Below are 13,543 nucleotides of genomic sequence, written 5' to 3' on the forward strand. Positions count from 1 at the left end.
CTTTTCTAAAGATTTTTTAAAAAAGGTTTCCCATAATCCTGACTTGTGGTTCCTTGAGTGCACTGAGTAGAATTTTCTGCAGGTGCAGTTAAATTAGCATGGAGTTACATAGGAAACGAAATGTATATAAAAATTAACACATTTTTAAAGTTCTGTATTTTTCAAGAATCCACGTGTTGTGCCTCTGAAAAGCTTAATGCTAGATATTCACAGATGGAGATTTAGGACTGAGCATCTAGTTACCAGTGAACTCTTCTATGTTAGTTTTCTATTTACTGTTAGGTAGGGCTCCCTGAGGAATGATAGTAGCAAGAAACAGTTTGGTAACACCCCCACCCAGGAAAAAAAAACAACCCTTCCCTGTCCTGGAGTACTGGTTTCTCTTCTGTCCTCTCCCACACCCTTTCAGCTCTCAGTATGCCCTTATAGGAGTATATTCACGTGGCCCTCTTGTCACTTGTTGGCTTTTATTGTTTTCAACCCATCTGTCCTTCTCTCTCCCTCTCCATAGAGGCCTCTACCTTTTCTGCTGGTGACCGGCTGTTACTCCTTTATCATCCATCCATCTTTCCTCACTATCTTGCATGCTAATTTAGCAAACCACTCCTATATATACAACTATGATATGTAATTCCATTTCATCGTCTGACGAAGTGTGCATGCACACCAAAGCTCACACCTTGAATGAAACTGTGTTGGTCTTAACTCTAACTTTGTTATATCTGTCTGTCTGTCAAGAGTGGGGGCACCTACCAGCACATAAAAATAAAAAGCAATACAAAGATAGGATAATTATTTTGATTCCCTTCTTCTACTAGTGTAACCCCCAACGTTAAACCCCGTGCTGTACAGAACCCTACCCTACCCCGCCTTCCCCACCGGGTCGTGACGCAGCCACGTTCTTTCGGCGAGATGAAGGGCGGGCTAGACGCCGCCGCGAGAGCGCATGCGGATAGCCCCTAAAGGTTTCCGAAGAAACCAAGAAGCAAGAGTTCGTGGGCGTGTCCTCTCGGTGCCTATGGGCGTGGGTTCAGGCCCTCCCCTCCCGCTAGCTTTCTCCGCCCCCTTTTTCCCGGCGGCGGCAGCGGCAGCCGCTACTTATCCCCTGGTGTGGCGGCCGAAGGAGTCAGTGGCAGTAGCGGCCCGGTAGGGGCGGAAGATGGCGGCGGCAATAGCGACGGCGGGCGCGGTGCTGTGGGGCTGGCTGTGGAACGAGCGCTTCTGGTTGCCTGCCAACGTGACTTGGGCGGATTTGGAGCGAGAAAGTGCCGGCGACGGAGAGGTGTACCCCCGCGCCGCCCACGTTCTGAGCGCCTTTCCGATGGCGGTCGTCCTCTTGGCCTTGCGGAGGGTCTTCGAGAGGTACTGAGGGGCGCGACTCCGGCTGGGCGGCGGGTGGACGCCGCCCCGCCAGGTGACGGCTGAAGGGTGGGGGCATTTCCTTCCGCCTGACGCGGGGTGGGGTGCGTGTGCGGGAAGTCCTGATTCCCCTTCTGCGGGGGAGGCCGGAGCAGCTTCGTCGGAGAGAGTGTGGCAGGCAGCTCGCCGCGATTCTTTTTCGCTTGCGAATCTTCTGGGTCCAGTGGGGCTTATTCCTCCAGAAGTCTGGTGCTTGGCCTTACGCGCTCCCCCCGTTTCTCGAGGAAATCAGTCTCCTTTTTGGCCATTCCTGCTAGTTCTGTGCCATATTCCTTTTTGGCTATTCCTGCTCGTCCTGTGCAATGAGAATTTGGGTGGCCTTGACGGAGGTTGGTAGGTAAATCCTCATTCTTCCCTTACATTCTTACAATGCATTAAGTTGGCTGTCATCCCCTGCTCACTAGGCGTCTGGGAGGAAATCCCGCTGACCTCGGTAAGACTGGCTTCAAAGTAAACGTGGTGTGCTCTTTAAGGCTGCGGTCGCTTCCCGCGTTGAAACCAGTGGGGCTTGCTTTTGAGGAAGCATGCATCAGGCTGCCTTTTCGAGTGCCTTTTAGGTCCGTAGGCGATCCATAGCAGAAGGAAATGCAAGGAACCTGCCTAAGTTAGTTTTTTTTATAATGGCACTTGATCCGGATTAATTTCCGTGCAGGTCTTTTGCAGAAGAGTTCTCACATGTGAGAGAAATGGACTTTACTCTCACATGTGCAGGTGTGTCAATTGCATTTTCTAATGCTCCTGTGTTTAAGAAAAAATCTCCCTGCAAGTAGAAAACTAGTGCAGCATTGCCCACAGGGGGTTAAATTGGAGTATCATTGACTTCAAAATGACTTCATTGAAAAGTGATAGTGCAAAGATGTAAGTGCATGGAAGTGATGTAGTGGGCACTGTGAGAGAAAAGCTACTGTCTTTATGGTACCACTACTATGAGGTAAAGGTAAAAGTTCCCTTGCTCGAAAGCCAGTCAAGTCCAACTCTAGGGTTGTGGTGCTTATCTCCGTTTCAAAGCCGAAGAGCCAGCGCTGTCCGAAGTGCTGTTCCGTGGTCATGTGGCCGGCATGACTAAACACCAAGGTGCACGGAACGCTGTTACCTTCCCACCGAAGTGGTACCTATTTATCTACTTGCAATTTCTTGCTTTCAAACTGCTAGGTTGGCAGGAGCTGAAACTAGAGATGGGAGCTCACTCCATCATGTGGCAACTCGGGTCTCGAACTGCTGAACTACTGACCTTCCACAGCCTGCAGTTCAGTGTCTTAACCACTTGAGCCACCACAGCTCCATACTATAAATCGTCCTGCAAAAACTGCACCGTTCTCAGTAGTCTTTCAGTTGCTGAAGTCCCTGCTATCTGCAGGTAAAGGACTTCATGCCAGGAAAGACCTTTCGATGCTTATCAGTAATCCACACTGAAGTATGCGATGCAGACTGGTGGTCTGGCTCAGTAGGAGCAGCTTCATGTGTTTGTTTGTTTCTTCAAAACTGCTATGTTAATGTGTGTTTGTAGGGGTTTGATGAAAGTGGGCTCCATCTTTGTTCCCAAGAGCTAAGGGATGGAGATAAATCCTTTTAAACTACTCCTCTGAAACTCTTATTTACTATGCTGTAATTTACAGTATGGGCTGCAGTGGCTTAAGTGGTTAAGATGCTGAACTACAGACCTGAAGGTCGGTGGTTCGAGATCTGAGTGCTGCATGATGGAGTGAGTTCCCGTCTCTGCTCCTAGCTTCTGTCAACCTAGCAGTTTGAAAGCAAGAAATTGCAAGGTACCACTTCAGTGGGAAGGTAACAGCTTTCTGTGTGCCTCGGTGTTTAGTCGTGCTGGCCACATGACCATGGAAACTTCTTCAGACAGCGCTGGCTCTTTGGCTTGGAAACGAAGATGCGCACCGCATCTCTAGAGTCGGATTCGACTGGCTTTTACCTAATTTACAGTATGTAGCATTACCAGGTGTCCACAAATACTGGTCAGGCGTGGTAGCACCTTCTGTTTTTTTGCTAGTCAGTTGCAGAGTAATTCCGTTGCTGATTAGACATTACGTGAACTGGGTTAAGAAAAGGAAAATAATTCTTTAAACTTAAAAGAACAAAACTTGTTATCTGTAGCATGCACAGCTTCACTCTTATCTAAGTTAATGAACACACAAAATGACTTCTAATTTTGTAACTTCAACCAGTTTTTGTCAGTAAATTATTTTTATACAAGCTCAAATACTGTACAGTGTGTACATTTTCTGGTGATGGAAATTTCTTCCACAAAATGTGAAGAAATTTGAGTCAGTCCATAACTCCTGTATATGTGAGGGCTTGGTTATACCTTACCTCCCCCCCCTTATATATGGTATAGGATTTGTCTTATTATCATTGGTATGTATTTGCTGTTAAAAGGACAAGTGTGATTTAACACATTTGTGTATTGTTCACTGTTTCATGTAACTGCTTTTTCATATTAAGGTGTGAGGTATAGTTTAGTGGCTGAATACATGCTTTACACCAGGGGTGTCAAACATGCGGTCCAGGGGCCGGACCAGGCCCCCGGAAGGCTTCTGTCAGGCCAGCAGCGGAACTGGCTGTCTTCTGCTTCTTCCAGTTCTGCTTCTGCGTCATCATAGGTTTGCAGCTTACAGATACACACCTGAACAGCATACTCAAGATTTACATTACTGGGAAGGATACTTTGGCATCTCAGTAGTGACATTCCCCATATGCTCTGGGAAGAAAGAGGTAACTTTTTCCTGTTCAGAAGCCTCTTGGCTTTGATTTTCATGCATTAACTTTCATATTTGTCTACTGAAACGTCACAGTGACCTCTCATCTTACACTCATCCTTGTGAAGGAATGCAGCATAAATTCTGTGCTGTAACTTTGCCCTGGTAGTGATGACTAAGAACCTGAGTAGTGCATTTAATGAGTTATATAGATTTCTACAGCTGTTATTGTTTTCCCAGGCCATTTAGTTCTAACAGGCCCATCAAAGCTGCTTTTCACTTAGCTTCCAATTCCTGATTAGAGAGTAAATTTTTTCTCTTATATGTGTATCATAAAAACATAGGAAGAGCCCTGTTGGATCAGACCAGTGGTCCATCTAGTCCAGCATCCTGTCTTACACAGTGGTCATCCAGTTCCTTTGGACAGCCAACAACAGGGCACAGATGCCGAGGGCTTCCCCTGATGTTGCCACCTGGCTCTGGGATTCAAGGGCTTAGTGCCTTTAAATGTGGAGGTTCCCCATTATCACCATGGCTAATAGCCATGGATAGACTTATTCTCCATGAATCTATCTAATCCCCTTTTAAAGCTGTTTATTCCTGTGGCCATCACTACATGCTCTGGCAGCAAATTTCTGAGATACCTATTATATCTAAATTGTCATTGAACTTCAAGCACTCCAGCTCCCCCATCTTGGCTGCAAGACTTCTAGCATTGACATATAGACACTACAGTGTGTTTCCTTCTCCAGTAACCCTCAGCTCCCTTGGCACCCTAGTCGCCACACATGGCCCTCAGTTGCCATCCTGCCCTCACTCACAAGCAATGTTCCCTCTTAAGCTATGGAGTCCTGTGAGCAAATATTCTACTTTGTGAGCTATTGGCATTAAAGTTGTGAGCAAGTAATTTTGCTGATGAATAAATTAGTTTGTTCTGGAACTATCCTTCCTGAGCTAAGACAAAAATGTGTGACCTGGAGGCTAAAAAACTATGAGCTAGATCACACTAACTGCTTGCAAGTTCTATTACACTCCTATCAGTATTACCCTGAATGGTTATGTAATCATCCCTATGGACTGACTTGTCCTGGAGGCTCCCCAGCTACTGTCAGCTTTCCCTCTGGATTAGTATAAAGCTGCTCTGACAAGCTCAGAAATAGGAATGTGAATTTTATTTACAATTGCAACCATTTAAACTATTTAAATAACTATTAAGACTGTTAAAATGATCAATCTTGAAAAGCTCTACTGGACAAAATGGGAGCTTTCTATGCTATCACTGTTGCTTCATAAGCCTGCAAATGGGGTCTGTGTCTTACTCATCATGAGTCTTCCACCAATAATGCTGCCCTAGCCAGTTTCCAACCTTCTACATCTTCCATCTCAGATACAGGGTAATTGTTTCTGTGCTTATCATTTGTTGTGTGCTTGTAAGCTAGTTATGTACTTCTATTATCTAGAATGCCCCGGATATTGTTTTTCAGGTCCTTTTGACTTGCTCCTATATGATGGTAAGTGAATTACAGCCAGGTCATAAGCTTTTCCCAAAGTCATCCAGTAGCTGCAAGTGGAGGAGTGGGGAATCAAATCCAATTTTCCCAGATTAGAGTCCACGCACTTAACCACTACACCAAACTGGCTCTAGTAGTATGTTAATTTAGAGCAGCCTGATTAGCCCAGTTTGGTCTGAGCTCATCAGGTGTCAGGAGCAAAGCAGGGTTGACCATGATCAATACTTGGATGGGAGACCACCTAGGAAGACTGAGGTTGCTATGCTTTCTAAACCAAGATCATCTCACACCTAGGATACCCAAAGAAAGAGGTTTTCCATGAGTCCATTGAACTTGATGGCAAGTTCTTCCGTTCATTCAAAGGCTAGTGTTTTATGAATGACCTAAAGAAGAAGTTAGTTTGGAAATTTGATCAAGTTCATGAGCTGGGCTGATGTTTTCCAATTGGATTCTAGTGCTATTTGAGTGCTAAATTTATATTTATTAGACACCCCCCCCCCCAAAGTGAGTACTTTGATGGTATTATCGTATTTTAATCAGGTAATTGTGAGATGCTGACGTCCGCTTTCCCAGTATCACTTCTGTGAATAATTGACTGATATCAGAGTTGGCTGGCATACTTTTGTCTGTGGCAGTAGCAATAAAACAATAGATAGAACTACGTTTTCCTTTGTCTTTGCTCTTTGTCTTTGTTCCTGAGCTCTTAGCATTTTCAAAAGTATGTGTAAAATGTTGTAGCCTAAACATTGTTAACGTTAGCCTGGATTTTCTGTATGTTGTGATTTTGCAAAAGTCCATAGGGGCCCTGTGTGATGCCTAAGGCCTATATAATTTTATCCCTAGTCTATTGCTGACAGTTGTGAAACCTCTCAATGTATCTCTTTCTTAGTCAGAAGACCCTAACTTTTGGGAGAAAATTTTGAGGGTGGGAAAGCAGTGTGTAGCCACATTGGTCTGTAAGAAAATCCAAAAAGAAAGGCCATGCAATAATTTTTATTTAAGATCAGCCAAAACTGCACAACATAGTGGATTATTTTTTCAGTTTAGGCTGGATTAAGAAAAGGTAGTGGGGGATCTCTGAGACATTGATCTTAAGATCTCTTTGTCAGCATCTTGTGAAGAATGCTTTATTGACCAGTGAGCGTAAGGTATCAGACTGGACTTACGTCTCCAGTTTGACAGATAAGGCCCCTATTGATCCTCCTCGGCCCCGCCTGTGCAGATTTATTTAGGTGCTGCCACCAGGTGTCTGTTATCCTTGCTTAATCATTGCAGTGTCACTGCTGTCTCCTTTGCTCCCAGGAGAGATCCTGCTGCTTGTTTGTGGCTTCCTTGCTGCACACTCTGTCAGGTGGGTACCCAGTGGCATCCATGCCACCTTTCCCCGCGTTGGTGCCTGCCCACAGCTTTTGTGCCTGCCTTCCTGGAGCCGTTTCTCTGCACCCCACCCCCCCTGCCGTTATTTACTTTCAGGTGGATCAGACTATATTTAAATTTAAATCTGTCTGGTGTAATTTGAATATATTTGAATATATTTAGTTAATAACCTTAAAAGTTATATTTTGCTTTTGAAATACTCACAGAATAATTTAAATCATTTGTTTTCCTTTTGTCTTTTTTTGGATATTCAGTGCTTAGGCAAGGCATGTTGTAATTTTAACAAAAGCATTGTATGGTGTGTATTGTAAAAATTTAAACCACTGAGGAAGGTCTCATGGTCGAAACACATTTAGTTTACATTTATTTTATGCCTTTTATAAGTGTACCTGGCCATAGGAAAGATGCTTGTAAGTGTGTGACATCCCCAAGATGTATAAGTGCAATTTTATTAAAAATGTTTTTTGACATATTAAGGAAGGTACTTTTGTATGTAACCAGAACACATGGATTTTGATGCAGTTTATAATATTTACAATTTGATTATTTTGCAGTTTAATATAATTTTAGCTTTTTTGTAATTGACATTGATATTTCAGACATGAGTCTTCCAGGCAGTTTTCCATCAAGGTATCTGTTATACCCAATTTAAAGTATGTTTTAATGAGAGAGGTGGCTGTAAATAAAGTGGTGCTGAACTAAATTCCTTAAATCTGCTCTAATGTTATATAGTCATTTTGGAAAGAAGCAAGAGAAAAAGTTATTAATAAGCAAGTTCTAAAAGTCCTATTAATTGTTTAAAGCTTCTGATATGTGGCACTAATTAGTGATTTGTATCCTAGAAAGAACTGGATTCTGAAGTCTTATGGAATATAATATACTTCACAATTCACATTAATCTTTCTGTTCTTTATTACTTTTTAAAATAAACACAGTAATGATTTTAAGAATTAACTAAAACAATATACCAAATTCAATTTGTTTATATATGCAGCAGGTGATTTGATTTGTTATAAGCTTCCTTCCCCTCCACCCTGAGCTTTTAATAGTTTCAAAATTTTTAGATATAAAACCACAAGAAACTTATGGCAAAATTTAAACAGCAACAAATAGAGCCTTAGTGTGCTGTAATCTCTGAAGGGAGAAACCTAGAAGCACTAAGAGCTACTTTCTAAGAAACTGTATTTAAAATTCTGTGTAACAGCTGAGATATATAATAAGCAAAAACCTCTCACTGAGAAGATCTTGAAAGCCACAACACTTTCTTGTATGTTCTAAGAATTCAAATCTGTATAAATTAGAACGTTTACCCTCAGCGTCTCTAACCCTTGATTCCTCCTAAATATTCCCTGCCTGTTTAATAAAATCTCATTCTGTTTTTGAAAGTTAATTTTCCCTCACATGCCATTTCATAAGGATATTTTAAAACAAGATAGCACCTGTATTCTCTTTGTTCCTGTGCTGGGTCATAAGCCTAAACTAATATCTGTGACAGGGTGGGACACTTAAAGCTTATAAAATAAAGAAGAAATACACGCTAGTGAAGGGTGTCTTAGTCACTAAGGGGAACTAAAAACATTTTTGGAGGGAAAATCTGCCTGGTAGTGGGGAAGCATCGGGGTCTGTCATAGTTGCAATTGATGGCACCTCCGTAACATTATGTATATCCCAGGGAGGGAACTATGAATGAAAGTACCATCAGGAGAATGAACTGGATTCTACTGGTTGTCAGTTTAGCTTCTATATGGAAAGACGTTTTCAGTATTGTCTTGCCAGAGAGTTCTGATTCCATACTGTCAGAAAGAATGGAGACTACCTGGCCATCCATGTCTTTGTTTACTTTTTATAAGTACTGGCTTTGGCAACTTCGTTTAGGAAACTTGTAATAACTTACAGAGTAAGAAATCTCCAGAGCTCAGGGGAAAGTTGTGTGTTGTTTTTTTGGGTTTTTTTTTTAAACCTTTACACCAGTGGTTTCCTGCCTTTTGGGTATTGTGACCCATTAAAAAACATACAAATCAATAAAATGGCAAAAACCTAGGACCCATTTTCACAGGCTTCACAACTGCTTTTGGGTCAGGACCTACTAGTTGGGAAAGAAATGCCACTTTACCCCAAGCAATGCAGATTTACCTTTTGAGTAATCAATACTCCTTGCACATACTCTTGCCATACAGCATCTGAATACAAAGCCAAAATGTCATTTGTCTGGGCTCTTATGAGGAGCAGAAGGATTGAAACTATGTCCATATGCTGCCACTGAAACGTAGGGTTGTTTGCAGTGCTGTTATGCAAAAATATTGTTATTAAACCAAATAATTATAAGGTGCAACAAATGATAACATGAGCTCTTTAGACGAGTGACAGTATCAACCCTCAAAACATTTGGGTACAATGAGTGTTGTAGTGTGATCTTACAGTATAGTAAATATATTCATTTTAAAGGTACCACAGGAATATGCTGCAGCAACTTAACAATTCTCTGAAACGTAACAGTTACTCCTCTGAAACTTATTGCTGGAACCAGGAGAGGGACAAACTAAATAACGTATTGGTCTTAATCTAGAAGGCAGGCTAGTTTTTTATTTAGGATTGGGTGTTTGCGGCCCGGTTTATACATCCAGTGACAGTTTCCCTTTCTCGCATTTTAATATCCAGTTAGCTTGCCTCTTTCAGTTCCAGATTGGAACTCCCAGCTAGGGGTGGGCACAAACCGAACCACAGAACAAAATTCATCATGGTTTGTGAACAAAAGTTCATGAGGGGTCTACCACCATGAACTTCCATGAAATTTTAAAGCAGTTTGTGGATAGAACATAAAGCAAGGGTTTAAAAGGACTCAGAGTCCTTTTAAATCCCTGCTTTCTGTTCCCCGTGAAAGCTGCAAAAACAACAGTTCAAAGGGATGTACAGAACAGCCCAAAACAGTTGAGAGGCTGGGTGTGCCTCCCCTGCCACTCAGCTGTTTTTTGGGCTGTCTTCTGCAGTTCCTTTAAACTTTAAAAAGACTGCACAAGACAACCCAGTTGAGTGGCAGGGACTGGCTGGGAGCAGGCTGCTCCCTGTGGCTCAGGTGTTTTTCAGGCTTTCTGCAAACCCTGTTTAAAGGGACCACAGCTCCTTTCATTGGGGTTTGCAGGGTCATGAACTGGTTTGTTTAGTGAATAAACCTCCTTGTTTGGTTTGTGGTTCAGCCATTGAAGTTAAAAGAACATATTTCTTCTTTTCTGAACTAGTTTATTATATGAAGAGGGACAAGGGAAGTCTGAAACTCATATTTCTGCTTGCCATTAGCCTGTTTATGAACTGGAATAATGGTCAATCAAGCATGTTCTGTCTGAAATGCTGAAGAGTTACTACTAGAGTTATGTATAATCACCACCCCTGACATTTTGTGGTTGGCTTTGCCTCCTGGGGCAGCCATTTTGTGGTTATGCCGAATGCCCTTTGTCAGAATTCAAAAGATGCCCACAGGTTAAATTTAAATATAGTTTAATTAAGAGAGCAGGGGAGGAAGAGGGAGTGGGTTGACAAGTGACTTCTCCCTTTTCCCTAAGAGCAAGATCAACAAGATAAAAAGTTGGGGCTGGTGGCTAAAGGCCAGAGAGGGCGGCACCCCCGGGAAGCATATGGGGTGTAAAATAACTATTTGCAAAAAAATCAAAGAAGCAGCTCATTCTCTACCAGACCATTCTGGAGCCTGAGCTTCAGGAGGCTTTTAAAAAGCAATATGCCTTTCTCCCTATTTCCATCTTGGCTCACCTCTTGTGAAGTTTTTCTTTTGGTATTTTCATAGCTTCTTACCCTGGTGGCTTTGAGCCGGCGCAGCATGGCTTAAAGTCTTTCTCCCATCCACTGCCTGAGGATGCACATTCAGGAAGGAAGGGGCAGATTCGGCCAGCCCAGCCACTGGAGGAACTCTCTGTGCTGATGCAGCTGGCAGAGGACGATAAGGGACAGATGTGGCCACGGATGATGCCCCCCCATCATCTGGCAGTCTGCTCGCTTGCCGCCTCCGGCCAGTCTCCTCCTCCTGCTACTGCTGCTGCCCCGGTGCAACTGAAGATTGGGGTGGGGGGGCTTTGCAGATTGGGGAGGGGGCGTTGCCCTCAAAGCCCCACTGCTGGCTATGGCCCTGGTAGGTACATTGATTTGTAAGATGTACAGTCTTCATAACTATGATATGGCAAGAATAGTTTTGGTTGGCAGATGTTGGTCATTCAAAACCATTATCTCCTACAAGTGATATGTTAAAATCCCACATAAAGAGAGCTCATTGTCAGGATGGAGGCAAGCAATTTGCAACATTCCGTACCTACTTACCTCAGGAAAATTGGGTTGGACAAATATAATGGAAAAAGCTCATTTCAGGTACCTGATGCTTGTGATGACCAGATCACGTGGGAATACTCTGCTGGATGTAGATCCATCAACTGTAGCTGCGAAAAAGGAAGACTACAGCACACAGCCATAACATGCAAATACAGAACAAATGAAAGTACTTGCATGAATAACATCATGATTCCAATTGTTTTGGTAATGAAAAACATTCAAAGTATGAAGCAAAAAGGTTGTCCACTCTTACATTTACTTGGGTTTTTAATGGTGGGGGTGCACAGCTGCTTCTTGTGTGGGAAAAGGCTAATACGTTGTTTGATGGCATGTCAAACAAGGTAGCTCATCATATTTAAACAATAAACATGCTATAATCCATGCCGTTCCTGCAGTTGCCTGCTTCTGGGGTGTGACAAGTCACAATCACTGCAACCTTGTTGGTGGGAGTCATAAAAACTGAGTGTCCTGAAAGCTTGTCTCATTCCTTGAGCAGTCTTGAAGAAATTCTGTATTGGCCTATTAACAAGGGTGTTGCCTCTTGGGTTTCTGTTGTTTTGTTTGTTTGCTGTCAAGTTGCAACCAATTTATGTTGACCCTGTAGGGTTTTCAAGGTAAGAGATGTACAGAAGTGGTATGCCATTGCTTGGCTATGTGTAGCAACCCTAAATTTCCTTGGTCTCCCATCCAGGTACTAAACAGGGCAATCCCTGCTTAGCTTCTAAGATCTGGTGAGATTAGGCTAGCCTGGGTCATCCAGGTAAGGGCATCTGCTTGTTGAAATATGTCAGAAATAGCAATAAGAACTGGTTTTTTTCTTCTTTTCCACTTGTTTTTTCTATCATCCACTGGTGGTATACTGAAAGACATAGCTCACGTTCAAACAATGCACATTATTCCTTCTTGGTGAAAATAAAATCTTTTGCTATCCAGCAATAAAATGATTATCAGAGTGATTGTCTTCTCATTGGATATGGGAAAGTTCACTTCTGTGGCTACATTATTAGCTTGTAGGTTTTACTATGTTTGGGGAAAAGACAGATACATGAGCTGTTTGTACACCCACGTCCAGTTGAATGTAAGATGAATTGAGCCTACAGTTGCTGAAAAGATGGAAAGCATTGCCTGGTTGGCATGTGGGTTAAACATACTGATTTAAATACAATGCAATGTGCACACTGTGTTGTTTACAGAAGTCAAAACCTAACACGTGCAAATGTCTCAACTGTGTTGGAGTGCAGTGATGAAATCTTACTGGGACTGGATCCCAGGGACAATTTCTTGAGAGTAAGCCCCATTGAGTAAGCCCAGTAAGCTTCTTTTATTGAGTCAATTCATCTTGTTTTGGTCCTTTTTTCTTACTGCCTTAAACTTTTCGTAGCATTATTATTTTTTTCCAATGAGTCTTGTCTTCTCATAATGTGATGACAGTATGATAGACTCAGTTTCGTCTTTTTAGCTTCTAGGGAGTATTCAGGCTTAATTTTATCTGGAACCCTCTTATTTGTCTTTTTAGCGGTTCATGGTATCTGTAAAACTTATCCAAAACCATGTTTCAAATGAATCAGTTTTCTTCCTGTGAAGCGTTTACACCATGTAAAAAAACCTGTATACTTGTTCTGTCATGTCTGGCTCAGATTCATTTCGCAAATGCTGGATATTCTGCAAAGATGTACTTAACTGCACAGGAAGACTTACATGTGCAGTAACTAAAGATGAATCCGTTGTACTGAACCCTGAAACAAAATTGTTTCTTCTAGTCCTCAAAGCATCCAGTACAAGCAATTAATCTGTTAATGAGAACTCAGACATACATTTCTACCAGTTCACTGGTGGAAAGGTTTGTTTTTGGTAGGACTTCTGCTGTTACATTCATTATACTTCATGAAGCAGCATAAAAATACACATGTAATTTTGCCAAAGTGACTTTTAAATAACATCTTATGGATGTAAACCCTTTGTTTTGTTTTCTCGGATTCATTAAAAAACATTCCATCTAGGCTTGCCCAGTGCTTGGAGGGCAAAATGTGTTGTCCCTTTAACAGAGGCATTATGGGATATTATTTATCACTTGCACAAACTAAGCCTCTGAGAAAGAGGCAGGATATCTTTTTTCCCTTGATGCCTGTTAGCAACCCTAACCTTTCCAAATTAAGTGAGGTAGTAAGTGAAATGGAAAGCAAATGTTCTCATTCT

General features: G+C 42.3%; 1 protein-coding gene across 1 annotated transcript in view; it reads left to right on the forward strand.

The window, feature by feature from the left end:
* The first annotated feature begins 1,115 nt into the window (after positions 1–1,115).
* CERS5 (ceramide synthase 5) overlaps positions 1,116–13,543 on the forward strand; it is a 69,815-nt gene continuing 57,387 nt past the window's right edge. The window contains exon 1 of the mRNA XM_015425624.1: positions 1,116–1,362. Within this exon, the coding sequence (XP_015281110.1) occupies positions 1,160–1,362 (203 nt within the window). The 5' untranslated portion in view covers positions 1,116–1,159. The remainder of the gene's footprint in view (positions 1,363–13,543) is intronic.

The sequence above is a fragment of the Gekko japonicus genome, unplaced genomic scaffold, assembly GCF_001447785.1.
Source record: "Gekko japonicus isolate JY-2015 unplaced genomic scaffold, Gekko_japonicus_V1.1 scaffold990, whole genome shotgun sequence".
NCBI classification, from domain to species: domain Eukaryota; kingdom Metazoa; phylum Chordata; class Lepidosauria; order Squamata; family Gekkonidae; genus Gekko; species Gekko japonicus.